The sequence below is a fragment of the Verruconis gallopava genome (assembly GCF_000836295.1).
Source record: "Verruconis gallopava strain CBS 43764 unplaced genomic scaffold supercont1.3, whole genome shotgun sequence".
NCBI classification, from domain to species: Eukaryota; Fungi; Ascomycota; class Dothideomycetes; order Venturiales; family Sympoventuriaceae; genus Verruconis; species Verruconis gallopava.
The window spans coordinates 559,489-586,031 of record NW_015622139.1 but is presented as its reverse complement, the minus strand read 5'-3'; the positions used below and the strand labels follow the sequence as shown (position 1 = coordinate 586,031).

General features: G+C 50.3%; 10 protein-coding genes across 12 annotated transcripts; 5 read left to right on the top strand and 5 right to left on the bottom strand.

Annotated features, from left to right (window-relative positions):
• The first annotated feature begins 73 nt into the window (after nucleotides 1-73).
• Nucleotides 74-1,397, top strand: PV09_01144 (uncharacterized protein). Its single transcript, XM_016353990.1, has 2 exons — nucleotides 74-261; nucleotides 317-1,397. Exons 1-2 carry the CDS (start codon nucleotides 143-145, stop codon nucleotides 1,128-1,130), a joined length of 933 nt encoding a protein of 310 aa, XP_016218085.1. The 5' UTR covers nucleotides 74-142; the 3' UTR covers nucleotides 1,131-1,397.
• A 156-nt stretch (nucleotides 1,398-1,553) lies between these two features.
• On the bottom strand, nucleotides 1,554-2,614 carry PV09_01143 (uncharacterized protein; the record flags this gene model as incomplete). The annotated part of the gene is made up of 2 exons (XM_016353989.1): nucleotides 1,554-1,644; nucleotides 1,689-2,614. The coding sequence occupies 2 exons, from the start codon at nucleotides 2,612-2,614 to the stop codon at nucleotides 1,554-1,556; spliced, it is 1,017 nt and encodes a 338-aa protein (XP_016218084.1).
• A 797-nt stretch (nucleotides 2,615-3,411) lies between these two features.
• On the bottom strand, nucleotides 3,412-7,272 carry PV09_01142 (copper-translocating P-type ATPase). The gene is made up of 3 exons (XM_016353988.1): nucleotides 6,637-7,272; nucleotides 6,538-6,588; nucleotides 3,412-6,479 (listed from the first exon to the last, which is right to left on the bottom strand). Exons 1-3 carry the CDS (start codon nucleotides 7,208-7,210, stop codon nucleotides 3,658-3,660), a joined length of 3,447 nt encoding a protein of 1,148 aa, XP_016218083.1. The 5' UTR covers nucleotides 7,211-7,272; the 3' UTR covers nucleotides 3,412-3,657.
• A 1,927-nt stretch (nucleotides 7,273-9,199) lies between these two features.
• Nucleotides 9,200-11,616, top strand: PV09_01141 (uncharacterized protein). Its single transcript, XM_016353987.1, has 3 exons — nucleotides 9,200-9,589; nucleotides 9,649-10,239; nucleotides 10,290-11,616. Exons 1-3 carry the CDS (start codon nucleotides 9,303-9,305, stop codon nucleotides 10,699-10,701), a joined length of 1,290 nt encoding a protein of 429 aa, XP_016218082.1. The 5' UTR covers nucleotides 9,200-9,302; the 3' UTR covers nucleotides 10,702-11,616.
• A 119-nt stretch (nucleotides 11,617-11,735) lies between these two features.
• PV09_01140 (uncharacterized protein) lies at nucleotides 11,736-12,131 on the bottom strand (the record flags this gene model as incomplete). Its single annotated transcript, XM_016353986.1, has 1 exon — nucleotides 11,736-12,131. The coding sequence occupies one exon, from the start codon at nucleotides 12,129-12,131 to the stop codon at nucleotides 11,736-11,738; it is 396 nt and encodes a 131-aa protein (XP_016218081.1).
• Nucleotides 12,132-12,461: 330 nt separating this feature from the next.
• On the top strand, nucleotides 12,462-14,616 carry PV09_01139 (uncharacterized protein). Its single transcript, XM_016353985.1, has one exon. The coding sequence runs from the start codon at nucleotides 12,596-12,598 to the stop codon at nucleotides 14,237-14,239; it is 1,644 nt and encodes a 547-aa protein (XP_016218080.1). The 5' UTR covers nucleotides 12,462-12,595; the 3' UTR covers nucleotides 14,240-14,616.
• Nucleotides 14,617-16,780: 2,164 nt separating this feature from the next.
• PV09_01138 lies at nucleotides 16,781-19,233 on the top strand. Of its 3 annotated transcripts, XM_016353983.1 has the most exons (3): nucleotides 16,781-17,580; nucleotides 17,716-18,869; nucleotides 18,925-19,233. In XM_016353983.1, exons 2-3 carry the CDS (start codon nucleotides 17,724-17,726, stop codon nucleotides 19,072-19,074), a joined length of 1,296 nt encoding a protein of 431 aa, XP_016218078.1. In that variant the 5' UTR covers nucleotides 16,781-17,580; nucleotides 17,716-17,723; the 3' UTR covers nucleotides 19,075-19,233. The 3 variants fall into 3 exon arrangements, with proteins under 3 accessions (XP_016218078.1, XP_016218079.1, XP_016218077.1); XM_016353984.1 differs by having other exon boundaries at nucleotides 17,716-19,233; XM_016353982.1 differs by lacking the exon at nucleotides 16,781-17,580 and having other exon boundaries at nucleotides 17,592-18,869.
• A 138-nt stretch (nucleotides 19,234-19,371) lies between these two features.
• Nucleotides 19,372-21,021, top strand: PV09_01137 (uncharacterized protein). Its single transcript, XM_016353981.1, has 4 exons — nucleotides 19,372-19,523; nucleotides 19,580-19,586; nucleotides 19,648-19,964; nucleotides 20,016-21,021. The coding sequence occupies exons 1-4, from the start codon at nucleotides 19,494-19,496 to the stop codon at nucleotides 20,778-20,780; spliced, it is 1,119 nt and encodes a 372-aa protein (XP_016218076.1). The 5' UTR covers nucleotides 19,372-19,493; the 3' UTR covers nucleotides 20,781-21,021.
• Nucleotides 20,829-22,983, bottom strand: PV09_01136 (uncharacterized protein; the record flags this gene model as incomplete). Its single annotated transcript, XM_016353980.1, has 2 exons — nucleotides 20,829-21,723; nucleotides 21,787-22,983. The coding sequence occupies 2 exons, from the start codon at nucleotides 22,981-22,983 to the stop codon at nucleotides 21,094-21,096; spliced, it is 1,827 nt and encodes a 608-aa protein (XP_016218075.1). The 3' UTR covers nucleotides 20,829-21,093.
• Nucleotides 22,984-23,398: 415 nt separating this feature from the next.
• PV09_01135 (uncharacterized protein) lies at nucleotides 23,399-25,986 on the bottom strand. The gene is made up of 4 exons (XM_016353979.1): nucleotides 25,604-25,986; nucleotides 25,312-25,554; nucleotides 24,642-25,119; nucleotides 23,399-24,589 (listed from the first exon to the last, which is right to left on the bottom strand). The coding sequence occupies exons 1-4, from the start codon at nucleotides 25,937-25,939 to the stop codon at nucleotides 23,658-23,660; spliced, it is 1,989 nt and encodes a 662-aa protein (XP_016218074.1). The 5' UTR covers nucleotides 25,940-25,986; the 3' UTR covers nucleotides 23,399-23,657.
• Between the last annotated feature and the right edge of the window lie 557 nt (nucleotides 25,987-26,543).

The window sequence follows — 26,543 nt, the reverse complement described above, 5'->3', positions numbered from 1 at the left end:
ACGTTCGGTGCTTCACGTCGAAGCAGGAGCGATCGACTGATTTGGGGAAAGCGCGGATCACGTCGCGAGTCAGGACATCGACGCCTTGGAATTTGTGCACGAAGCTGAACAGCAAATCAACACACAACACAGGAGTGCAACAATGACGACGCATGCTGGGCCAACGGCTCGCAGGGGGCCGTCGGGAGCCTGGTCTCGACTCAAGGCTCCGCCGACAGATCCGCTGCAGACGTACGGACTGCCGTCGAAAGGAGAAACAAGGCCGGTTCACCACAGTGCTGTGCTCGAGTTGATCATCAGCTGACGCTGTCCCAAGACTCAATGACCTCAAGGCCCAGGAGTCGTTCTACAACAAGATCGTTGAGCGATATATGAAATTTTGCGCGGCGTCAGGAAGTGATCTTGAAAAACATTTTGCAGCCTTGTCCTTAGATCCAGACCACTGTGCAATGACTTCTGGGCTGAACATTGATGACAGTCAGATCCACGTCAACAAGTCAACGTTACCTAACGCGAAGGAGTTCAACAGCGAAGATCCCTCGCCCGAGCTACAGCTGATACTGATGGCAATGCGAAAATTGCGGGAATCCATTGTAGCCACCCGTCGGAGAGATGTTTTCGCTCAGCGATGCTACATCTTCATCATCCGCGTTGCCATCCTTGTCTCCTCGTGGGAATCATACCTTCCCGCGTTCACATATTTACTCCACGAAATTCACCCAGTCACGCCCTTGGATGCATCAGAGCTTAACGAAGTCGTCAGCTTCCAGATTCTTGACTTCGCCTGTCGGTTAGGTGACTTCCACACCGCCTATCTTATTAAGGTAGCATATGGCATAAAGGATATGAAGTTGCAAATTATCTTGCATAGTTTGACTAGGGATGACTGGTTGAGCTTTTGGCGGATGCGAAAAAAGGTCGACGGTTACCGTCGTACTATTATGGGATATGCGGAGAATGATGTCAGACTGCGGGCGCTCAAATGTTTAGGAAAGTCATACTTTAGCGCGGAAAAGAGGTTTGTGGAAACGGTAGCTGATCGTGATTGGGACGAGCTCGTTGCTAGCGGAGTCGGATGGGAGTTACAAGAGGACAACATGGTGATCATCAGAAGAGCGAAAGCTAGATGATATAAGGGTCACGAATCCGGCATTGGCTTAGGTTCTTAGGTGATACGTCGATACGGTTGCAGGTATCCACCTCAACGGGATCTTCAGGACTCGGTTTTTTTTTTTTAAAAAAAAAAAAAAAAGTAAAGATGCATGCTGATCGTTTGAGCAGGATACACAAACGCGTATCGATACACGTAAAAATGGGTCATGACGAGCGAAGATAAGCCAAGGTCGCCCAAAGCCGAATATGAAACATCAATCACAAATAAGAGAACTATCAATGACCTATTATTATAATTTCGCCTTCAAAGATTGAGCCCTCTCCGCAGCCTCGCTGTCATGGCCGGTGGACTAGGACTCTGCCTCCCGTCGAAAGAACCATTGTCATCAACGTCGTATTCAGGCGTAGTCGCAGCAGTATATGGACTGCTGTGCGACGATTCAGACCACATTCGTGATCGATGTGACGAAGTACTGCTCGCGCTCCCAATTTCGTGTCTGGCTTTTGACGGTCTCTCTGGCGTCACGAACCCTTTCTTCTCACACGAGGCTCGCTTTTCAGCTAGTATAACGTACCAGCCGCGTGCAATTCGCGTGCTGTTGTCGTGCACACCTTCCCTATGCCATCTTTTGCAAAGCATCATTTTTGCCAATGCGTGCAGCGACTCCATTTTGAATAACTTTGGGTCGTTTTCTGATCGCATCTGTTGCAGGATTCTGACAGCATTTTGCCCATTTGCATCCTCTGTTAAAGCTACCCTGTTTTGACAACGCCTGTTCCTTTGCGTCAGGCCGATGCAGGTAAACCCTCCAGCCTCAGGATGGAGACTTAGTGGATTCACAAGAGCAATATTCTCGGGCAGCTCGAGACTAATAGTTTCGCGTGTGCCAGGGCGTTCATTGTCTAGCTTTTTCTCTAGCGATTCGATCTCATTTTTCAGAGACTCTTTCTCATGTTCAAGATAGCTAGTCCGCACTTCGAACGCTCTAATTCGTCTTTTTTGAGCGTCAATTTCCCCAGCTAGCTGAGCATTGCAAGTCTTGAGTGCTTTGTTTTGAGCGAGCTGTTTTTCAAGACCTTTCTTCGATATCGCCAGTTTCAACGCCGTGGCTAGGTTCCTTATTGCGACCTGTCTAAGAGCGTCATTGTGTACAGCTAGGTCGCGCTCCGCTGTGGCCCTCAGATTGCCAATCTCATCAGTCAGGACCTGGTTTGCTCGTGCAAGATCCTCGCTCCTGAAGATGGCTGATTTTAATTCCTGCTCTACTTTTAGAAACAAACGGGCATGATTCTCTGCCCTCTGTCGATCGTCGAGCTTTTTCTTCTCGGACTGTGCTTGCAACTCGTCGCAAACGCTGTTCAAGATGTGCAGAACTTTGATGACTAAAATTGACCAAACGGAGATCAATCCTGGGACGAGACAAATCCAGCCAGCAGCACTGACTATGAGAAGCGACATGGAGATGCCACTAATGGCCTGCAGTGGGGTCTCGTTTGCCATTTTGTGGCCGACTGAACTCCAAGAAAGTTTATCAGATTTGAAAAGTAAAAAAATCAAATCTCTTCACGATCGTAATACATCTTGACATATTTATTGTTCGAAAGGTTGCCAAGTGAACCCCAGCTTTCAGCCCTTCAGACGTTTCGGCAATTATGGCGTCCAAAAACGCGCACCCTCATGTTGCCCTTGGAGTCTTTGTCGCATGCCGGGATTGCATGACCTTTCCGGACAGCCAATTGTGCACTCGCATGATGACAAGACTGCAAGAGTGCGAGACAGCGCAGCCACAAACGGTTTTCTGCAATCCTTTTGGGGTCACTGCGCGTGTCAAGGAGTGTAACGTCGTTTAGACAAGTCGTGCGACTTCCGTATCATAAAGAATCCTTCTTCCTATCTTTCTCTCTCTCTCTCTCTCTCTCTCTCTCTCTCTCTCTCTCTCTATCTGCATCTGAAATGACAAGGAGGCTGGCGACCAAAGCCCCCCCCCCCATCTTCATGTTTGAAGCATGCAACTGTCTTGTTTCGTGTGGGAGCCAGGCTCTTGTGCATCGGCCCAACATTATCCAGGATGTGAACGCTAAAACTTTTTAGTAAGTCTCTTCGTCTCTGGCAGAAGCGAAGGAACCGCGAAAGTTTCCACGTGAACTTGGAACGGCCATTAAAAAGATAGAGGACGTTGGCGAGCCTTATCGCGATTGCTTAAAATCAATGGAATCACGCATTCGGGCTTATCATATCCCTGAAGATTAGGCGTATTCCACTCTATACGTATCTTTGTGCACATCACCTAGGCCTTCCGGAACATGAGAATTGTTGATTTAGATATACTTATTTGTTGAGCAAAATATAAATGAAGGTCTTGAGTAGATCATCCGAATAAGTCTGCTGGTTTATGAAAAACAAAAGAAAGCGCCTACACTGTTCCTCGGAGGCTGTAAAGCTCCCAATCTCCCCCTTAATCGCACGTGATAATGGCCCACGACGATTAAAAAACACAATTGTGCGATATTCCTCGAGTCTCGTCCTTTTTGGCACTTTAATTCTTAGTCTGGCTTCTGGAAACTCGCCCACCTCAGCTGCACCGCAATAGCAATAACCGGTAGGACGGAGACAAGTTCGCCCAGCCCAGCAAACTGTGGTGGAATCCTTGCATTTGCAAGTACTCCTGAACCAAGCAGAATGGCAATGGCGTTGTACGCGAACGCCCAGCCGAAGTTCAATGTGATCCGCCACATTGCCGCCTTGGAAAGATCGATAAGAGTCAGAAGATCCTTAAGCGAAGATCGAACAAGAACGACATCCGCAGCGCCTTGCGCGACATCCGTTCCTTCGTTCACGTGTACGCCAATTGTGGCTTGAGCAAGGGCAACGGCGTCGTTCGTGCCGTCTCCACAAAACACTGTCGTAGACTTTCCGAGGGCATTGAGGTCTTTCATGAATTCCCGCTTGTCTCCAGGGGTACATCTAGATTTGTAGCTTGTGATGCCGAGTCGGCGTGACAAGGCAGAAACAGGTCCTTCATCGTCGCCGCTAACGATGGAGACTAATATGCCTCGTTGCTGGAGCCCCGAGACTGTGCGAGCAGCATCAGGCCGCAAAACGTCCTCTAGACCAAATAATGCAGCCAAGTGGTTGTCGACCGTGACGCAAAATGTTGTGTAGCCTTGGGAAAGGTAATCCTGTACCTCAGGCCTGCCACTGAGACCAAGCCAGCGAGAGTTGCCAGCTTTGACACTCCGGCCACTAATATTGCCTTCGACGCCTTTTCCGGGAAGCGCAATGACATCGAAGGCTGCGATATGCGGTGTAGTATGATCTTCAAGATAATTCCTGACTGCGATAGCCACGGGATGTTTGACGCTTGAGAGAAGCGAGAGCACTGCACCTGCGGTCGTAACCCTATCTACCTCGTCGGTCTCAAAGTATTTGCTCGCCGTTACTTTCATCTTGCCTTGTGTCAACGTACCAGTCTTGTCGAAAACTACATGTGTTATCTTCCTCGCAACCTCAATTGTAGTTGCATTTTTGAATATAAAGCCGTGTTTTGCAGCTACACCACTGGCAATCATAATCACCATGGGGACAGCAAGCCCAATTGCACACGGACACGAGAGGATGATGAGAGTGATACCGTAAGTCAATGCCTCAATTACTGCTCGTGAACTGTTGTAACCGCGGACCTTTATACCGACCGCGATCCAGATCAGAAAGACAATCATGCCAATCGCAATTGCAATTGGCACGAAATATCTTGCGAATTTATCGGCGACATCTTGAATCTTTGGTTTAGAAAGTTTCGCTTCATCAACCATTGTTGCTATAGCGCTGATGGTGTTGCTGTCTGGCAGGCGATTGAGTCGAATGTTAAGAACGCCAGAACCATTGACTGAGCCAGCAATCACAGTGGAACCTGGTTGCTTCGCCACTGGAGAAGATTCACCGGTTATCATGGACTCATCTGTTACGGAAGTGCCAGATACTACTGTGCCATCAGTTGGGACCCGTGTTTCTGGAGCGACGCAAATCAAATCACCATACTGGAGGAGGCGCGCATCAATCTCTCTTTTGGAGGAGTCCTGCTCATTGACTATTACAGCTGTAGGAGTCTGCAAAGAACGTACGGAAACAGACTCGACGGCTTTCTGGCGGGCGAGGGCACTGACGAATCTACCAACCATGATAAGAGTGACGAGAAGAGTGCTAGTCTCGAAGAATTCTCCAGTAGCAAGAGGTTTGTTGGCAACGGTGTATCCGAAGGAAACTACCGAGAATATGTATGCTGCACTCGTACTGATCACGATCAGCAGATCCATTTCAATCATGCGCGAGAAAATTAGACTCTTCAAAGCAGTAGGGTAAAACGGGCCGGCTATGGCTAACTGCACTACCGTTGCCAGCGCTAGCGACACGCTCCCGGACACAACAGGATGCGCGTGAACTGGAGCCCAAGCAAGGAGGAGAACTGGAATGGTCAACATGGTTGAGAGCAAGGTCATGACGCCGACATGACGGACGTGTTTGCTACCCGCTGTGAGACCTGGATCAGGTTTGATCGGGGCCAGCTTCAGAGGTCGACCGAAGCTGTGTTCGATAAGATTACGCGCCCCGACGACAGACGAGTCAAACCGTATCTTTGCCGTGGTTTTGTCAACAGCCTCAATGGCGAGGACACCTTTTGGCAGCTCCTGTTGGACAAATGCTCGAGTATCTGGTGGGCATACCTCAATCTCAGAGCCTTCTTGCCTTATTTCTTCGACCTTGAACTCTGTCATCCGCTCAATCTGCCGAATAACGCTGGCCACAGACTCAGAACGCAAGTCCAAGTCGAACTCTGCTCGGCAAAGTATGAGGCTGGTCCTGAGATTCCGAATCGCTTTGATGCTAGCCAAGGAGCGTTGAAGCTTGTTCTCGCAGCCAACACAGGTCATGCCGGACACACTGAGAGCTACGTGGGTGGACTTTGAAAATCCGCCCTCCAGATGGGCAGCACCTAACTCTAGCTCAGTGGAGGAGGCCTTGACAGGGTTTGGCTCTTCGGTTTCGCAGCAGGAGCCGGCACATGGGTGGTCAGCCAAAGCACAGCTTGCCAAAGATGCTGTTGTCAGCTTTTTCCTGCACTGTCTCTGGCCCATTCGATTCCCGGGTAGATCGACAGTGGTTGCTCTAAAAGTTTCCGGTGAAGATCGAAGCGGAGGGGCGCAGCATGGAGGCTCACCTCGACTTTTAAGAGTGCGACAGAGGCAGCCTAGGCTCTTGAGCAGATCCTGGTAGAATTGACGAGTACTGATACCATTGGGGCAATACTGGTTGGCATCATAGGATGTCGAAGGGGCGAGAGTAGCCCTAGCCAGTGTTGTCTGGCCATCTAAGTAACATCAGTACCCCGTCGATATCACAACAATCCGAGCACATGATGAACATACTTTCCATGTAATTCTTGCGCTCGCCAGCAAGTATGCGGTCAATGCAGGACTCTACAGCACACTTAGCCTAGTTATGAAGTAAACAGTGTGACCATTTACCATTGCAGCAAGGTTTTTTCTTGCCAGCGCAGCATTCCAAGTCTTCGTCTTCGCCTGACTCTATTGCGGCACGCTCCGGAGCATGTTTTTCAAGCTTGTCTTCGTTGCAACTGAACTCCCCAGCGGCAATAGAAAGATTCGGATTTTCTAGCTGACAGGTTTCCTCCTGACCATCTGTTGTTCGAAATTCCTCAGTCGTGACTATTGTCTCGCTGGACTTGATGCGCGTTTTGGTTTTGAAGCCAACAGATTTAGAACAGCAACTTCGCCCGCACTGGCTGGTCGCGATTGTCTTGGTCATGGTACTGAGTTGGTCGGCGATGTTGATTTTGTCCTGCACAGAAGCGCTGCCCCGGCGATCGGCACCGTTCTCCGTGTCTCCAGGACCAAAAAAAGGACTCTTCTGTTCCTCGACTGGTGCTTCCGAGGAGCCTGAGTGGAGTTCAGGACTGCGAATGCTCTTGGAACTGCTTTTCATCCCGCAATCTTCGAATTGCTCTTGCTTCTGAGCTACAGCAGCCGCGCAACAACCGGACTGACGTTTGCCTTCATTGAAGAGATCCGACTTGTCCATATCAGCGACAAGCTTTGTCTGCTGTATTCAATAAATATTGACAACACAAAAGCCTGGGGATTTTCTTCTCTTGTTGATTTGTGGAAAGAAATGGAACGACGGAGCTGATAGGACGGACGAGGGCGGGGAGGGGTCGAAGCAATCTTTCCAAGCAAACGAATCCTGGCCGCATGAGCATTCATTCCTGCTCCTATTATTGCATTTGATGGAGCTAATTTTTGACGTATATGAATTTTCTGTGCGAAATGTGATTCATTGTGCACTTCGTCGTTACGATGCCTTTCTTATTGCGGTCAATCGTCTATGCTTCGTGGATCAAGACCCCTATCAATGTCGCCATCAATGGCACATATGGAGGCTTTGTTACTCAGACACCCTATTCCCTTGAGAATGGCTCAAAAGACGAGACTGTGCTAGCTGACTTTAGCTAGATTAGCTGAGCAGACAATATGTACATATCCTTACAAATGTCCTGTCTTGCTTACATTCTTCCGGCCTCTAGCTACTGAACTTTTGACAGTGTTTTGTGTTGTGTAGAGAGGCATGACGAATGTTCTTGGTAAACACTGGCAATCTGGATTCTTGCTCTAGAATAGTCGTGCTGACAGCGGCCGAAAATCTCTTCCAGTTGTCAATACCAGCCGCTGAGAGAACGCTGCACGTCTACCTGCTTGTAGAGCAAACAAACAGAGCAGTAAGCTATCTCACTGGGGCCGCGAACTACAGCCATGCAGTGTGGTACATTGCATAGTTTGAAACGACACTTTAGCATGTCCTGACGGGATTGACCGAACAACTGGAGGGTTAGGTCAACAATGCCAGAAAGGGTGCAAACTCGTGTTCCAATGCAAGCCTGCATTATTGCATGATACGTTTCCTTTCTTGCGGCTCTACGACTCCGTTCCAAGTTCTACAGAATGGCCAGCTTTGGCAGTGATAATGACGTTCGTTTGTGTGCCTGCGCTTGCATGTATATATCAATTGTTTTGAATTCAATGACGCAGGTTGGCTCCTAAAGGATTGCCAGCTTGGAGTACTTCACCTGATCGAGGCGCCTTTGTCTCCTCCTAACGCATCGCCAACATCGTGTGCGGTTTCTTGTTGGAAATTGCGTCCAATACAAGGCCTTCAAGCTACCTCTATTGGAAAGGCTTGGGCCGCAACCGTTAGATGAGATGAATATTTTTGTTAAAATACAAGTTCGTCATCATTTCTCTACCGATGGTTTGTAAGAGTGAGCTTCGTGCTTGAGCGCCTCTCAGCCCCTTTTGTGGCCGTTGCGGGCATTCACTTGGCGCTTACTGTGCCTGGTGCTCGTCCAGGCCACGCAGCTGAGTACAGCGCAATGGTCATCACATCGCACTGCGCTTCGCCTCCTTCAGCTATGTTGGCAGGCTTCGGATTAAGGTACAGGTACTGACATCACGCCGGACAATCGACCACGTAAACAGAAAGATTTCAATGTCAAAGATGCGCAAGCGTCATGGCTTTGAAGCACTAAATGTATGCAGATCCGACAATAAGCACCATGGCCAGGTGGTCACCATGGGCTAAGGCTCAGAATTGTCGGACGACGGAGCAATTGAATCTTAGATGAAATGTCATAAATTACGCGGTTTTCTCGGGTTTCGCATATTCTTTGCTCAACTCCTGGGTAGGACATAGACCTGAGAGGAGAAGCGCATCAGAACTTCCTAGCGACATCCAGTGAGAATAGCTTGCATAGGACGTGATGATATCGGGAAAAACGCAACGGCGCGTCTCACACTGTCTTCGGGGGGTGCTTGCGCACTGAAAATAAGCCATCAACGCGGTTGTTCTCGTTAGACAGTGGCACAGAATGTCGTGAGCACAATGACGGCGGATGAATCCAATCCTCCGTTGAGTGTCCGAAAGCTGCTCGGCGCTGCCGGAGTTAATGCATGTGGGTACGTGGCCGACGAGTGAACCGCAAGCTAGTAAAACGTCATTCCCGAATCGGACGAATTCGAATGATTGTCGCCTTTCTCGAGCGCTGGCAAGGCCTTCAAAACCAGCTGGAGCCTGATCGTAGGTCCTCCGTTCGGTTTCTGCACATTCGCTGCGGCTTTCAATGACCTTGTTACAAAGGTTCGTCCTTCGTACCTGCTCAGCGTTCAAGACAAAGTCGACCACCCGCAAACCAAAGTCGCGTCCATTTTCGCAGGCTGTAAAGATGTCGGCCGCTTCAACTAGCGTGGCGCTGTACGCGTCTGTGATATCAGCATCGCAGGTTAAGGGCGCCGTTCCGGAAGATGCAGCAGAGTTGAAGCATCACTTGAAGAATGGGAAAGGTTTCAGGAATCCGTGGGATTCATTTGTCGATCCGATCGGACCCAAAATTCTGCTGCAGATGATCTGGTACATCTTCTTGCCTGTTCCGTTTAGAGATGGACTTATGATCTGACAGGACGGCACAGGCGTCAATTGAGCGGCAAAGCCAACAAACCAGACACGACCCCTCCGACAGTTCCTGTACATACGCCGAAATTCCTGCCTTCAAGAGAGACGGCAGAGCTTCGTGCAACCTGGCTAGGGCATGCTTGCTACTATGTGGAGTTTCCGGGCGGTCTGAGAGTGCTCTTCGACCCGGTCTTTGAGCACCGCTGCTCACCCTTTAGCTGGCTCGGTCCAGGACGCTACACACCTGCACCTTGCAATGTCGAAGACATTCCAATCATAGACGCCGTTATCATATCGCACAACCACTACGATCATCTCTCACTCCCTACCGTGAAGAAGATCAAGGAAAAGCACCCAGGCGTGCAATTCTTTGCCCCTCTCGGCAACAAGAAATGGTTTACTGCAAGCGATATACACAACATGACTGAGCTGGACTGGTGGCAGACGAAAGACCTGACATTGAGTCGTAGCGGCGTTCCGGACATAACCGCAACAATCGGTGCTGTCCCGTGCCAGCATATGACCGCGAGAGGCCCCTTTGACCGAATGGAGACTCTTTGGGCATCTTGGATCGTAGAAAGTGGAGGAAAGAAGGTTTATTTTGCAGGGTATGTGTTTGTGCTCAGCCTTGTTCTGGTGATTCTAATTGAATGTACAGAGATACGGGCTATCGAACGGTTCCAGAGATGCCAAAAGGTGAAGATTCGTACAGCGAAAAGTACGCCCATCTTCCGCATTGTCCAGCATTCAAGGAGATAGGCGATCTTCGTGGACCTTTCGATCTCGGACTCATCCCAATCGGAGCATACGATCCTCGCTGGATCATGTCGCCCATGCATGCGGATCCATTTGACAGCGTAAACATCTTCGTAGACACAAAGTGCAAACGAGCGTTGGGCATGCATTGGGGCACTTGGGTGCTCACGGAAGAGGACGTTCTTGAGCCACCTCGACTGCTCAAGCAGGCTTTGAGCAGGAAGGGAATATCGGAGACGGGAGTGTTTGACGTGTGCGATATTGGCGAGTCGCGAGAATTTCCAGCCCAGGACCCTCTAGAGGCGAAGCTTTGACAACCTTGCAATTCTTCACGCGTGTATCATTTTTCCAAGACTACGCATTTGTAATTTGCTTTGCTGGCACTTGATGTTGACTTTGTAATATCAACCTCTCTTCGGAAAGCATGTCATTCGCCAGGGCATACGGAGTTTGGTTGCTCACAGAGTTTAAGAGCTTGTATATTGAAGATATCCACTATTGAGATGGCAGAGTGCCTATTCTCCGTTTACTAATAGCGCTTCCTTGCTTCTGCAATTCAAGCATACAGGCATCGCATGTCTCGGGCACGAAGGATACTGTATTACCATCACAGATTGTTCCGCAGCCACGAACGGGCCATGAGAAGCCGAAACGTAGAATCTGGATGAGACGAAGGACAATTCTGATTTCATGATGAAAAACGCGCTATTAGACGAAAGAGAGATCATGATTCGCAGCACCTTCGCAATTGCAGCAGATAATCAGCAATTTGTGTCTTCAACAAGGATCTGAACCTGAACAGAAACATAACGAATGTTGTCTGCGAATCAGATGAATAGAACAGGTCATCGTGTCAGCGTGTCCTTCATAGTTCATGCCACTAAGCAAACTCATCAGTTTTTAGAGATGGGACCGCGTTTCATTTCTGCGCCGCTGGAAACCGCAAGACATAACATGGGTACTTCGTGATGCGCCCGGTGATGACACATCTGAAGAGCCGTGGCGTCATCGGCGCACTCGGGTGATACGGGTTAAAAAGACTCCAACAAACAAGCTGGAGCTGTGAGAGCGCAATACGAAGTGAAAATTTGAAGAAGAGGATTTCTGACTCTGTAGGATCGAATTTGCCTGGGTCGCCCGCACCACGTCGACGTAGCCAGACGTACCTCTTGGAGCAGGTTCTAGGCAGGAAGGCTTCTTTAAACGTCAGAGGGGAATTTCGTTCTGTCTTCGACACCTTTTTTGAGCAACTGGTTTTTGCTGTTCATGTAACTCGTATCGCATAACTCATGTCAACGGCACCGTAGTTTCCCTCGATGCCTTTCGTTGCCTGCGCTCCGTTCGACGCTTAGAGCCACGAGCGGAATTCATTGTCAAGTGTCAACATGACACCCCGTCGGTTGAGCCTCTTCTTCTTGCTCTCTTTGTTTGAGTCGAATGAAGCATCAGGAGTAATTACTTTCGGGATCGGATACGGCTCGACGGCCAAATTGTTGAAGTCGGCTATAGCATCGTCGATTGCGCTTCCAATGACCTCGTCGACGGATTTCTGATCAGAGCGCCTCTTTGAGGTGTTGCGTGTGTGTTCATTGAAGTCGCGAAGGGTACTTTGACAGCCGCTGTTCGACGTGCTGGATTTACGCGGAAGATTGGGCAACAGTGGTAAAGCCCCAGCCTGTTCGAACTGGCCGACCGCTTCAGAGCGCAGATACGCGATTTTCTCAGCTTTTGTGAGGTGGAGCATGGTGGATTCTCACGACGGACATGGACTTGTGACGTCCGACTGGATTCTGCATGACGTGTAAAAGGAGGGCAGGACGGACAAACGAGCGCTCTTGATTTTTATAAGCCTTCGATCAGGCAGCTGCAGCTGCCGCATAGAAACCTCATTAATTTCATCGAAGCATTGTTTCCGTCCTTGAAACGGAACAAATTCATCAACCTCAAACTTTATTTCGCAGCCTTGCGGCTAGATCGAAGCCGTGTCTGCGCGATCGATTCGATTGGGCGAAGATCGCACTCTGCATTACGTACCCCAGCACCCCAACGCCACCTCTGCTTTACACTTCCTGATCGCACAGCTCCTCGTGCAATCTGCATGAGTTGCACTGTGCTCTTCCTCACGCTTCCCAGGCTCTCTGCGAATCTTTCAATGGTCCGTGTATCGAGTGAGCCTTTGCGCGCCTCCTACGCCTCTGCAGGCGACAGATGTCTTCCATGCTAGATGACGATTGCATCGATGACTGTGTTCCGGATTATCTGAAGCGCTCCCGCAAGAGCGTTCTCTTTGCGAGCTTACCCTTCCTGAGCACCTTCATTCTCGTGGCGTATCTTGTGCTGAAGAGAGTTTATCCCCTTCTGTCCAACGCCGACGATGGCAGAGGCGGCGAACGTAGAAGAGAGGGCCAGGATGCGAGGTTGCCGATGCATAACCTTGAGCTGAATCAGGCGGGATCTAGGAAGAGCCTGGCAAACAGAATCAAGAGCCAAGTTGCGGACGCGCGCAGAGTGTCGAAGGCAGTATTTGCAACAACCATCGCGCTCTCTGCTGTGCTCGTAGAATTGATTCTGTGCGAAATATCCAACAGCCTCGACGCGACCGCACGGAGAATCACGCTCGATCTGACCCTACCAACCCTCCTGGTGCTGGTTATTGTAGTGGCGCCCGGTCTGGAGATGCGGTCGATAATCGCAGCTACCGGGCTATCTTTTCGTAGCACGGGCAAGGGCAGACTCAATGCCGCCTGGCTTTTTGAGAGTGTTGCAATGGTGGTTTGGTTGCTCGCTTTTTGGTACTTCGGGCATGGCTTGATCGCCGTGTTCCGTGAAGACGTGCTGCATCCCGACAGTCACGGCATCAGCGAGGGCTGCTTGGAAAGAGTGGGCATCGTGGGCATCAGCCTCATGGCCAGCCTTGCCGGCTTTGCGGCAGTATCAGCGCTGTGGCAGACTTTCGGCGTGAGAGACAGACCAGTTACAGAGGCAGACATAGCACGGAAACAGGCGGGCTTGGACGCCATGGACGACATGCTTAATGCGAAGAAGAGTCGATTACGAGCCATAACGCGAAAAATGTCCGAGTCGAGAGGCGGCGAGGGCGTGATAACGAAAGTGGTCAGCACAATCCGCGGCAACAGCGATTCACAGGAACGATCAACACTTCAGCTTGAGATCTCAGGCCTCCAGATTATGCGCATGTCACTGAACAACAGCCTCTACTCGCTGCGAAACAGACGTGATGCACAGCTTCGGTCTCACACGGTTGGCGGCAAGCTGATTTCGGTATTCTCGTCTGGATTCGCTGTTTATTGCGCTTATCGTCTTGCCAACACCGGATTCAACATCCTCCGACGCAGCCTTTTCGGCTCGAACACAACGTCGCAGGACGTGGTCACGCACTTCCTAGCTCTGCTCGCCCACTATTGGGATGCATCCATAGATCAAGAACTGTGGTCACGGCAAATCTCTTTTTTACTCTCGGGTATCATGCTTCTGCTCGCCTTCAACTCAGCACTACAAACTTTTCTCTTACTGGCTCGTGCCTTTCCCTCGCTGTTGACCGCAGCTCTCGGGGGGTCCAACTTTGCTCTGCTTGTCTCTCAGGTCTGCGCGAGTTATGTTATCAGCTCGGCACTGCTTCTCAGGAGCAACCTGCCTTCAGAGGTCAGAGGCGTGATCACAGATGTTCTAGGTGCCCCTTTGGCGGTCGGCAAAGTTGATGCTCTATTCGAGGCCTGCTTTGTCATTGCAGCAGCACTAACCGCGACGGGCATTTGGGTGGGCAGGAAACTGAACGGACCTGATGATGACGGTGCTGCTATGGATGGTGGCGAAATGAACAAGATGAGCTGAATTGTCTGTCCAACTTGGCTTATGGCAATACGATGGCCTGAGCACAACAGGTGGAACGAACAATGCTTTTTTAATTGAGCCACGATATTCAATCAACAGAGCTTACGCTATAGCATCCTTCTACTATCAGGAAGAAGCCTAGGTCTTTCATCCAGCAGCGCGCCGCGTTGTACTATTGCTTACTGGTTACAAGCGCGAATTTCCTTTCGTCGCGTAGGTTAGTCCGGTCGTTGACCTACGCTTCTCCGGCTCAGGAGTATATAGCCTAAGTGGCGAGCCTGACGTGATTTGCCTCCGGTCTCGTACTAGGATCGTTTATATCGCGCAAGAAAATGTGATGCATTATGTGTCAGCGTAGACTAGCAACACCACGAACCACCCACTAATAGATGAGGCATTACAGCAGCCTTGCTACTCATCAAACAGGCTGGCACATCGTAGATTCCGACGACAAAGAGCATGTACGAATGTGCAACTTGAAGAACCCGTCGTCAATTTTTTTTCGGTGGCGACTCTTGCAGCGGATGGAGATGCAAGCATGACATTTTTTTTTTCTTTGAATTCGTCGCTAGGAACTTTGCCGTGGCTGCATATCCTTTGGTCCAGCAGCGGACTCCTTCTCCGACAGCATGTTTGCGCCAAAAAGATTTTCTTTGACGGCATTGAAAGGTGGATTTGCCGGGATTGTGATGTATCACAACGCCATCGCAAGCCAAAACGTGTCCAACACTTTCGACTCGCGTGGCATACTTTGCGGCCAAAGGATCCTCCATTCCCCCCCCCCACCCTCTCTCCTGCATGGAATGATAAAGGAACGCGAAGGGGCTTACATAGTTGTGGGGGATCCGTCGTCAAGACAGAACAAAAATGGTGAACGGTTCGGTGCAGGAGCCACGATAACGCGCTGGAGTTGGAACAGAATCGGACTGCTGAGCATGGACACGCCCGAAGCGTCGCTGGTGCATCGCGTCTCTCCGCTCCGCTCTCTCTTCGTCAATACGAATATGTTGTGATCCCGCATGCACGCGAGATCCGTAAGCCACGGCAGGGAGCTGCTTCGCGGAGTCACTTCCCTGATACGTACACGAAGGAGGGTTGCACAACCGAATACCTTCCCACGTGGTGGCAAGTTGTGTGCCCAGATCTCAGTAGTTCGCATCGCCACCGCGTACACGCAGATGTTCTAGCGCGTTGGTTTGGCTCGCCTGTCACAAGGCTTTTCCTGAGCATGCCTTGACCAGGCAGCGGCTTGTCAGGTCGTTACGACGGCGATTCAGCCATGCTGGGCCCGGACGGGATGTTGTTTGAACGCTTCCCGCCGGGATTTTGACAAGGAACGACTTTTCCAAACCATCCCTTGCGTGTGAGCATGGCGGGGCTGTCAGGATGGGAGATGGGATGAGAGCATGGTCAAGACAACGGCAGATATACAAGTACAGACACACACAGGGGTGCCACGTTCCGAGACTAATTCGAATCTTGTGGAGGAAGAGATCGACAGATCCCAGATTCTTTGGCTCAATCACAAACCAGCATGGACAAAAAAAACCTGCGGCCCGAACACCACGAAAGTCGGGCAGCTCTGCAAAGTAAGCTTCTGCACTGCCCGTCACTTTCTCCCTCTCCTTCCTGCAGACAGTCGATACTGTTTTTCTGGAATGCAAATCATTCGCCTTTCGTCAAGCGGCACGAGAGCGCCGATCAACCCACCAAGCCTACTCACCACAATCGCGTTGTCTCCTCTCCGTGGTTGTTGCCCCACTGACACTCGCTCTAATTAAGGCCTTCGGATCTGTGCCGCTGTCCTTGCTCGGCACGATCGAGTCCGTGCCTTGCACATCAGACCATGACTGCAGTTGTGGCCAGAAATGCCCACGCCTCTCGTTCAAGTTGACTCAGCAGGACGGATCTCCGCGTCGAGGAAAAAAAAAAGCGACGATGAGGGAGAACTGCGTGGAGGATGTCATTCGTCCCATTCGACGCGGGTCTCTCAAGCTCACAGTGCTTCTTCCGCGTCTCTCCCAAAAAGACTCATGCCGCATGCGCTTCGCTTCATGAGGTTTAGACTCAACCCCCAAGGTGTAAAAGCCATGCATGGAGCCCTTGGGGACGTCAACTTGCTTTTTTCTTCTCTTTCGGAACGTACGGAGGACATTCTTTTGGTCTCTGATCCAATCTACACTGGCGCAGCCCAGCTGCAGTAGCATGAATCGAAGTGTGATCCCATCTTGACGTATTACTCCACACGAGACCTTGGCACTACCATGGACCTGCAGCGCAGCGAACCCGTACTCCAGAAAGAAAAAAAAAACAAAATGCTCGCTTGTGCTGGACCAACGGTGGAAGAACGGTCGCAAACCTGCAGATACCCAATCCGTTCTCAAATAAACGTTTCAAGGCGACGATAGCTACTCTTGACAAAGATGATCTTTCAATTGCAAGTCCGTGCAGGATGACTTTTGTGCTCCAAGCACCTGCATGGATTCTTTCTGAAACACCGGGAGATCGAGCAGAGGAGCGCCATGATCTAAAATATCAACCGTCACATTCTTGCCTTTATAATCGCTATAGCGTCGTACTGCCCTTGATAATTTTGACTTTTGGCTGCTTGACGTCGATGCTATCGAGATTTCCAGAAACAGGTTGTGAGACACGCAGAACGGCCCGACGAAAATCATTTTCAGCGTCTGTTCTACTACTGTCAACGTTGTACCACACAAAGCTCCCCATCTCCAGACATCACCATCACATCAAAGGTCTGCACTGTCGGACCCGAGTCAAGGGTTCATATCCCAGTAGATGCATGCGCTGGTGCTCCTATCCAACCATAACGGCTCATCTGGAAGAGAAAGAAAAACAAAAATAATGTGGCCCGCGCTCATGGTGGCTGCCCAGAATGCTTGGATTGTATCCGTGGCGGTAACTTCATCTTCCTAGTCACGTAGCTAACGTTGGAATTTGCAAGGAACAGCAGAATATTGCCGACGGGCGCCATTTGATTTGCATACACACCGAGGTTTTGGTTAAGAGTGGCGATAACGTACGACCTCAGCCTCATCTGTGTCTAGCTTAGGCCACTGTTTGGTGCCAGTGAATCTGCATGCAATGGCGAACTTACTTATTTTGTGGACCACGCCATCTGCGAAGGGGTCCTACGCAAATCTTTTATGTCCTACTTTGCGCATGGCTTTTTCTTGCTGTCTCACCACGCAATCCATTCTCGGGTGTGAAAGAAAATCGCCGTTAATATTTGCCACCATCACCGGCTGGACACCAACCTTTGCGAGCCGTTCTTACATTGTCTGGGTAATATAGCGGAACAAACTCTCGTTATTTACATGGTAAGTTCGGCCATATCTTCTGCCTCATCGAATTCCGATTTTCGAATGTTTATACGGTTTTTCATGACCCCTTTATCTCTGTCCACACCCTTGTGTTGAGAATGGTGCGTAGACTGACGTATCAGTACAAAACAGCCGCATGTATGCGCACATTCTACATCCCAGACATGACTTTGTTCAACCTGCCTGAGTCAATACGTCATCGTATATACGAAGAGGTGTTGTCAGAAGGCCGAAATACGGTCCCACTTCTTCAAACGTGCCGTCAAGTCCTTGCTGAAGCCCAACCTATTGTCTTTGAAGTCCCTGTCACTTTCAATTCCCAGTACGATCTGGTGGAGTGGTTTAGTACGGTGGGTCCAACCTACGCGAGAGGTGTGAAGAAGTTACACCTCACCATACAAGACCTCGAGGTTTTACCTGCAAACAGAGACAGTGCGCACTTATCATGGCCTAGTCTGTCACTTCTGGAGCTTTACCAAAGTGAAGCGGAGAAGGTGACTGAGCTTCTGAGCCGGTTCCCAAATGTCATCGAACTCAGCCTGCTTAAACCCGAGACGGTCCGCTCGTACTTGTATAGCGACTACTACCTCGCCATTCTCCGGAAAACCACAGCTGATCTTTCGCACCTCAAAAGCATTGAGTTCCATAGCGATGAATATCCTTTGCAATTTGCCAAATCTTTACCAGCCTTGCGAAAACTGTCGTTCACGGGCTATTCGAGAAGTTCGCCGATGGAGACTTCAAGCATACTTTCGCGCCTCAGGCACCTTGAAGAGCTTGAGCTCATTCTGCCTACAACACCTACCGTGTTCGGTGGCCTTGAGATTGAGACAACTTTACCGAAGACGCTTTCTTTGACACGAGAAGTCATCCGCGACCTTCGCGGTCTTAAGAGCTTTGTCCTGCGGGAGCTCAAGGACAGCTTCAACAGGCTGCCCGTGTTTTGTACCTCGCGTTTCATACAAGCGCTTGATTCGACGCATCGGCCGACTCTGCAGAAACTTAAGATTGACCTCAGCTTCACACCAGATGTGCCAAGTCAACGAGCAATCAAAGCGCTCTGCTCCTCTTCCAATCTAAAGCATATCGATGTTGTGTGGCCAGGTATGCGAGGAGACTTACTCAATTCTCTACCTAAGAATTTGGTTTCGCTGAGAACAGCACCAACCTTTGGCCGACCACCGTATTGGGTCATGCAAGTTGTGCAGTGGAAGCGTGCAGACCTGCCTAATCTTCGGGAGCTTTGCTTAGTGGGGGACTCCAGATCTTCCGCCTTGACTCATTCGGTAGGAACCTGAATTGAGAAGGTTAGACGCTTTGATACTAATGGATACGACATAGTCCACAACAACCCAAGCATTCAGGTCAGCCAAGACCTTGCTCACTTCCTTGGGTATTAAAGTATACGTCGAATCGTTGCAAGTTAGCGCTGGAGCCGCGCGCAACCGATCGACTTCTGGCGGAAATAGCCTTGTTAGACACTCATGCTGAGCGTGTTTGTCAAGTCTCTGTGCATTTGATTATCGGCGGTCAACTTGGTTCTTGATTGAAGATTTGGAGTATATATTGATCGAGATACCTGAACATCCATTGTTTGCATTCATTTACGTAGCAACAATGACGACTTCGTTCTTCTTTTCCTCTGGGAAATTATTGGTGTCTACCGCTCAGTGACTTAAGTTAGTCTCGACAGTCGGGGCATTCGGTTGAAAGTCACGTGACAGTACTGTGCCTTGCCGAGGCACCTCGTTTACCCCAGACCCGCCTTCTCATTTCCATCCTTTAGTCGATCGCTAGCCGAAGAAACAGCCATATTGACCGCATTCCCTCTGCCGCATCTCTCATAATTTCTCAGCACATACATTTATATACTGTAAGAAGGTGCATGTTGCGATAGCTATCTCCTCAAGATGGTCCGCGAGGGCCTCATCGACTCTGCAGTACGTTGTTTCTCTAGCCGATTGCTCTCCCATCTTCGCAAAGCTAACGAACCTAGGTCGCTTGTACGTAATTCAAGGTCAAAAACGGGCTCGAAGCATATCTAACTAGGAGGTCTCTGTACAGTTCTTCAAGATCCAACAGTTGCGCAGGCCCCGATCGACAAGAAAATCGCGTTTCTCCAATCCAAGAACCTCACACAGGAGGAGATTGATGTCGCATTAGCACGGGCAGGAGATAGCTCTGCGCCAGTGCCATCCTCCTCTGGCCCACCAGCGAATTACCAGTATCGGCCTCCATATCCGCAGCAGGGCTATCCTCCTTATCCTCCATATGGCTTCCAGCAGCCTCCACCAGAGGTCCCGAGGCGCGACTGGAGGGATTGGTTCATTATGGCCACTGTTTTGGGTGGAGTAGGGTACGGCCTTTATTTCACTGCGAAGGTTTGATACGCGTATCCAGAAATTCATAGTGCTCAGCTAACAATCGGAAAGCGATATATCGTTCCGCTTATTGCACCCCCCACACCACCTCAGCTTGAGCAAGACAAGCAATCGATAGACCAGTCGTTTGAGAAAGCATTCGCCCTCCTAGACCAGCTGAACACTGATACGGAGGCGTTGAAGGCAGCTGAGCAAAGTCGCACCGAACGCCTAGATGCAGCGCTGGCGGAATTAGAGTCTGTCCTGTCATCGCTGAAAGAAGCAGAACGTAAGCGTGAAGATGAAGCTAAACGGAACGCGGACGAAATCAGAAGCTTGCGCGAGCTCATACCCAAGGCCTTGGAAGGCCAGAAAGATGTCACGGAGGCGCGACTGAAGAACCTTGGTGAGGAGCTGAAATCTCTGAACAAGCTCGTCAGCAACCGCGTCGGTGGGACTGCCAGTACGACACCAGCCTCGACAACGGCGACTGCTCGTCCTGTTTCTTCCGCATCCGGAAACACGCTTAATACGTTCAACGCGACGGGCTCCTCCTCGGCGGCGCGTGATAGTACGTCACCTGTGCCGCCGTCTCCGACTACGAATGGCAACGTCTTGGGTAGCAGCTCGCAAACGCAGACCGAGACCTCTGCACCAGCAGAGGGCTCTCGGAGCTCCACACCGTCAGCTTTGAGCACCAGATTTGGCTCGGGCAGTGGCAAGGCCAGCATCCCTGCTTGGCAGATGGCCGCGGCTAAGAAAAGCACAGAAGGATTGAAGGACGAAGCAAAGAAGGACACGAGCGCCAGTGGCACTGCAGTTGATGCTACATCGTGATGAATAACACTGATACATGCCGAAAACCATCTCTCTCTTTGATCTTGGCCTCTTCATTACTGTATTGCTAAACTGGTGGATTTCAGCTAATGCCTAGTAAAAGGTCTGGTGAGTAAGGTAATGCATCGTCGGCGGCGCTTACATACTCAGCTTAAGTGCGCTCTAAAATCTCAAATAAGTGCGCGGTTCTTGCCGTTGTTAGCTTATTTTGCTTTCATCATGGGACAGCGCCACGTTTCCCTTCGTCATTTGATCGATCATGAGTGAACTTTGCCGTTTTATTCAAAACCAAGACGTGCCATCACAAGTTCCCCTACAGCTGTTGTAAAATCACTTCCTCCCTGAGCCCTTGCCTTCTCTTATTCCAAGCCCACTTAACCAGGCCCCGATCTGTCCAGGCCCATAGGATGTTCTTGTTTGCGAAAGCCAAACTAAAAACCACGCCTCTCGAAGGCAATTCTATCGGCCGAATACCCACGATCCGTTTTCTTTCCTTTCCCTTGATACGAATGTGATCATGAAAATAACCTTGAGCGCAGTTCGTCGTGTAGGCTTTGTCGTCAAGCGCACCGAATTCGTGTCGCAATGCCTTGTTTTGCTTTCCTTCCCACGTGCGTGAGAAGTCGAAGGAAGAGTGCGTTGTTAACAAGGGCGGAAGAGATCCATGTTCCTGCTTGAAGAATGCATCGGTGTGAAGCCCCCATATTTTGACCTTATCCCAGTCTGCGATGGCAACCCACTCCTGATCGGGCGAGAGCGCGATGATGTGCTTCATCTCGGAGGACGACGGGACCTTCAAGCCAAGCAGCATGGCAACGACCGTGAACTCCATTGCTGGTAGCTCGACGTTGATGTTATACGGCGAGCAAAAATCTTGCTCTTCAGCATACTTGACGAGAAAGGCTCCGCTTTGTTTGCCTCTGGTAATGACCAACTCCAAGATCTAGGCCACATAAGCATATAGGCCATGGCTTGCATGGCAGAGTCCATGACAAGGGTCACTTACCGTTTGAACGCAATACGTACTTCCGTTTTCGTATTTTCCACATTCATGGGCATGATGAGACTTGATGGGCAGCCCTTTAAAGCTTGTTGGGTTGGTTGTAGATGTGAAGAGAATGTTACGCGGGCGAGGTCTGCCTGAGGAGTACGAAAATCTTAGAGATAAGACGCCCTCGCTTACACAATCAGTCACTATATCCAAAGGAGCTGTATCGGACCCAAAGATCCAAAGTTCGGGATGTCTTCCCGATGTAAAGCGTGCTCTTGTGATTGGTTCAGAGAAGTAATGGCCGGCCACGGCATCTTGCTCCGAGGCTATAACGGGGACGTGGACTGTTCTCGTATCTGTAACCTGATATATAGAGAGCTTATATATGTTTATTGGCACTAAAATCTTCCGGAAGATGACTGCGACGGGATAGCATGTGTAGTCGGCAGAAAAATCCTCGGTCGTTGCGATTATGATGGGCTCATAGTCCGGAGGAGCCTGGACCTCGCGGCTAAATGCTGGTTTGGTCGTGTCTTTGCAAAGTTTCCAACCACAAAGATGGTAGGTGCACTGAGCCTTCTCCACTGCCTCCGTTACAAACTTGCTTATGTACGAACCCTTTGTTCCGTGCGCGGCGCTCTCTACGCTGTAGCCGAAGAGAGCGACGAGATGATCCAAATGGGTGTTGTGGCAGCGCTGCCACCGCATCGCAACGCACCGATAGCGAATATAGGGGGAGTCATCTTCGTCCAATCCGAGATTTCGAGGATCCAGCTTGTACAAGGGAATTATTCTCCCTTTGCGAATGCGATAAACATGTATCGTCCCGCAGTAGTCCGCTGCGGTGGCTAGCACACCCCTATAGCAACCGTCGACGCAGCATCTTTGGATCCAATTAAACTTCGGTCGAGTCCACAATTCGTGAGACTCGGCAACCGACGGCTTGTTAACGATGACATCGGCATATGCTTGGAGACCGTTAGACGCGTTCAGGGCGGCTCTCCGATTGAATGTACGTAGCAGTTCGCTAATGGTTGCTTGGTCAGATGGACGTAAGCCAGGAAGTTTGAGCAGCTGGCATCGCAGAATCTTTGGAGTCGCAAGGATTGCGGCCCGTAGGGCTTTGGAGGTCATAAGGATGATGGCAAAGCTGTCCGGGGGCAAGGCCAGGAGAATCAGCTCCAGAATCTCCGGCGGGAGATCCAGCAACATCTTTGGAAGGATCTACTCTACTTCCTTCACTGCTTCAACCTCGGTGGAAATTGTCTTAGAAGTGGCATAAATAGTGCTCTTTGAACTGGTCGCTACCTGTCTCTTGACCGGTCGTTGAGACTCTCCCGTTGAAGACATCTGCCTGTGTAGCCTTGCGGAAGTAGCACGTTTAGCTAGGACGAGAATCCTGCGATCTCCGAACCTTTTTTTTTAACTTGACTTGATTGCCTTGGCAACCATATAAGGCTGTTCAGACGAGTGTAAGAAATTGTCTCGTAGCTATAGAGACATTCTCTCCGCTATGAAGACGAGGCGGTGATGGCTTGCGCTTGGCGGATGCTCATTGGTCCGCATGTCTTTTCGCCTCATCTAAGAGGAGGATGGTAGTCGGTTCCTACCCTCTGAAATGAAAATATCGAGAGGTATTGATTCTTATTCAACTATTTCGGATCATTCGTCGGATTCCTTTATTGCTAGCCCAGCCTGGAAGCCCACCTTGAAGACTTCCTCTTTGCATAGAGATGATCAAGTTAAGAGATTCTAGGCAGAACTTGAAATGGAGAGACCACATGATTGAAACTCACACAGCATCATTGGATATCTTTAGCTGAAAGCAATGAAATACTGGAAATGGAAAACCTGATCCGCAAGACACAAGTCGCCCTGTGGATAGCCTATGGGCTCCCTAGCAACTCATTCTCCTCGCCCTGCCACCGCTTCGCTTTTAGAACTCTTTGGCTCTTAAGCTTTACCGGACTACGCTGAAGCATTTCTCGCTCCAAAGCTTCCACTTTCCGCCGCAAAGCCTCATTCTCGTCCTCCAATTCTTTTACTCTGTCGTTCTCGGCTGGCGAGTCCTCATATACGTCAAATGTGCTATCTATACCCTTGGCAAGAATGTCAATCTTCCGGTCTAGATGCTCGTCGTTTCGATCAGCCTCCTCCTCCCAGGCACCTTTCCATCGTCTGCGCTCCTGGTCTAGGCGAGCCTCGAAGTCGTTGTAACATTCTTCGCGTACTTCTTGTTCAATATCTTGCATTCGCTGCTCCGCAGCGGCCCAAGATGCTTCTGCAGCCTCACGTCTGGAACGTTCCTCTTCGAGCTGAAGTGACAGGATGTCGCGCTCTTCGGCGAGTCGAGCGATCTCTCGAAGGGCATGGTCCAAGTCCTCTTGCGTGGCCGATGGCGAGGCACGTCCACTATTATTTGTGGGCAAACCAGCCGAACCGAAGACTTGCTCCGTGACAGACGGTATTCGTGGCACAGTGACTTCACGTGCAAGAGCCGAATACCGCAAAATCTGAGACGTCGCATTGAAGTCGCCAGTAGGGTTTGCCGTTACAATCATAATGGCTTTTTGCGGATTGCGGTGACTCGTGTGGTAGTGATTATGATGTGATGTGATGGACGCTGAAGGGAAGGAGTTTGAAAAGAGCAGCTCCGTCAGCTTACACTGTCTGAATGGGACAATATTATGCTTGTTGCCGTCTTGGTTGTCGCTTTGCATTTGCATACACTGGCCAAGGTACATCAGGCTTTCATTGATTTTGCCTGCTTCGGCCAACGTGGCGCCTGCAGTCTTAGCTTGCCGAGCACGTTCGGAACCTAATGGATATCAGTGAGTGATGCTCAGCTTACACGAAACAACGATACTCACCTGCAAGATCTACAATTGTTAGTGTACTAGAAGACCATGGCCCCTTATTCAACCGGTTTCTCTTCTTTACTTCGAAGCAGAAAAACCCGTGGCTTCTAGAACTGACAGCATTACTGCCAGTTCCGGCAACACGACGTTCGATCAGACCGGTCTCCAAAACTGTCAATGCTTCTTCGAGTGTCGTGCATACAACTTTCCTCAAACCTGCCACCACTTTACGATCAGGACTCATCTCCGTGCTTTTGAACAACAAAGCTCTCCGCTTTGCATGGTTCAACTTCGTGCCTCCGGGTGTCGAGTTCCCGGCGAGCAGATCGAATATCCGATCATTATAGACTTCGAACATGGACAGCACAATGGCGTACTCAGCCGATCTATCGACGTCCAGAATGAGTCCATTTAAGGCAGGAGCCTGTGGTAGGGTACTCGGTCGTGGGATGCGGTGCTTTGACGATGGCATGCTGAGGAATGAGGAATCCTTTTTTGGTGATTGTTTAGTGTGACTTCTAGCGAGACGTTGAAAAACGGATGTGATACTTGTTTTCGATGCCCCTTTTATGACTAATTTTTGAGGTGACAACATAGAATGAAAATGTTGGGAAAGAGTGGGATAAATTCCAGGCAATGCTTTTGAAGGGCAGATTGGAGAGCTAGGAAATGGTGAATTTACCGGCATTGGCGTTTGAGCGCGGGAGCAGCTTCCTCGGGCTGAAGCTCCGTCTCCATATATGGCGTCCAGATAGACTGCAGCTGGGAAAATCTGTGCCTCGGAAACGTCTGATCCAGATATAGACGGAAAAACTGAGGTTAAGTTTGTGGGGTGGACGAGGTTTTCGCCTAGGCTTTGGTACAGGAGATCAAGGGCCAGCTGCGTCATACCGCGCTGCGACTTGGTTCCCAGTATAGTATGACTCTGCTGCTGTATCAGTACGACGTATGCCTTCATTGCGGTGTTCTCTTACCTTGCCCGAGCCTGTCATGCCCAACGTTGCCAACAGACCATCTCGTCCCTGCTTCGAAGACGCCCCGAGGACGCCTTCGACAAGAGCTCGCACACCTGTGCCGTTGAAAATATCTAGCTGCGACGCATCCTCCTCGAAGACTCTTGTGAAAGCAAAGCGTTCCACTGCACGTTTGCGGTGGTCGTTTGCCGGGGGTTTGATAGTGATGTGCTTTGGGAACTCGCCCACATCGGCCGCTTCGACGTCTAGAAAGCGCTCAGCCGTTTCGGAATTGGATGCGACAGGAGGTCGCAGTCGAAGAAATACTTCGAAAAGGGAGTTGGTCGTCTTTTCCATCTTGAGTGTTGTCGACCAGCTGGTTTGAGGTTCGAAAAGGTTGTTTACTGGTAGGTAAACAATCCGGTAACCACGACAGGGATGTACTGTGCGGCAGCTGTCCTTGCCGCGCTAGCAGCTTTGTGCGTTGCACACTAGCTCATGCGGGGGGGACGGCGTCCCATTCCGAGATATACGCCATCTTCTACGCGCCCCCTCGCCCTCTCCTGCCTCGTCCCCGCCCAAAACCCACCGCTCTTCTTTTGGCGCACTGGAGCTGGAAGTTTCCATTAGTGGCAACCTCCGAGAGAGTTTCCGATGACGCCGGCCTCCGACACTCTGACGCTTTCCTTCTGCATCGCCTTGGCCAATCCATACGTAGTACACTCCTCATCCTACTCGGGATAAGAATCCTCTTGAAACTGCGGCAACAATGCCCAAGTCGACAGGCGACGTAGCAATCCTTCCTTTGCCTCGCGAGCAACAGGAACAGCCATCGCCTACCTCATCCTACACTCAACTCGTCCACGCGCTTTACTCATCGCCACCATCGCCTCGACCGGTTCACTCTACGACGGCTCGCCAACGTAGTCGTAACTAGCATCCAAACAGATCTCAGCGATTG

Excerpts from the sequence above, each read along its gene's own strand:
- PV09_01144 (XM_016353990.1), top strand. The coding sequence starts at position 143 with ATGACGACGCATGCTGGGCCAACGGCTCGCAGGGGGCCGTCGGGAGCC. Across the intron at positions 262-316 it reads CCGTCGAAAGGAGAAACAAG|ACTCAATGACCTCAAGGCCC; the intron begins GCCGGTTCACCA and ends CGCTGTCCCAAG.
- PV09_01142 (XM_016353988.1), bottom strand. The coding sequence starts at position 7,210 with ATGGACAAGTCGGATCTCTTCAATGAAGGCAAACGTCAGTCCGGTTGT. Across the intron at positions 6,589-6,636 it reads GAAAAAACCTTGCTGCAATG|AGTCCTGCATTGACCGCATA; the intron begins GTAAATGGTCAC and ends AGTGTGCTGTAG. Across the intron at positions 6,480-6,537 it reads GCGCAAGAATTACATGGAAA|ATGGCCAGACAACACTGGCT; the intron begins GTATGTTCATCA and ends GATGTTACTTAG.
- PV09_01141 (XM_016353987.1), top strand. The coding sequence starts at position 9,303 with ATGACCTTGTTACAAAGGTTCGTCCTTCGTACCTGCTCAGCGTTCAAG. Across the intron at positions 9,590-9,648 it reads ATTCTGCTGCAGATGATCTG|GCGTCAATTGAGCGGCAAAG; the intron begins GTACATCTTCTT and ends AGGACGGCACAG. Across the intron at positions 10,240-10,289 it reads AAGAAGGTTTATTTTGCAGG|AGATACGGGCTATCGAACGG; the intron begins GTATGTGTTTGT and ends TTGAATGTACAG.
- PV09_01139 (XM_016353985.1), top strand. The coding sequence starts at position 12,596 with ATGTCTTCCATGCTAGATGACGATTGCATCGATGACTGTGTTCCGGAT.
- PV09_01138 (XM_016353982.1), top strand. The coding sequence starts at position 17,682 with ATGGTGCGTAGACTGACGTATCAGTACAAAACAGCCGCATGTATGCGC. Across the intron at positions 18,870-18,924 it reads CTTCCGCCTTGACTCATTCG|TCCACAACAACCCAAGCATT; the intron begins GTAGGAACCTGA and ends GATACGACATAG.
- PV09_01137 (XM_016353981.1), top strand. The coding sequence starts at position 19,494 with ATGGTCCGCGAGGGCCTCATCGACTCTGCA. Across the intron at positions 19,965-20,015 it reads GCCTTTATTTCACTGCGAAG|CGATATATCGTTCCGCTTAT; the intron begins GTTTGATACGCG and ends ACAATCGGAAAG.
- PV09_01135 (XM_016353979.1), bottom strand. The coding sequence starts at position 25,939 with ATGGAAAAGACGACCAACTCCCTTTTCGAAGTATTTCTTCGACTGCGA. Across the intron at positions 25,555-25,603 it reads GCATGACAGGCTCGGGCAAG|AGTCATACTATACTGGGAAC; the intron begins GTAAGAGAACAC and ends ATACAGCAGCAG. Across the intron at positions 25,120-25,311 it reads GCGCTCAAACGCCAATGCCG|GATTCCTCATTCCTCAGCAT; the intron begins GTAAATTCACCA and ends TCACCAAAAAAG.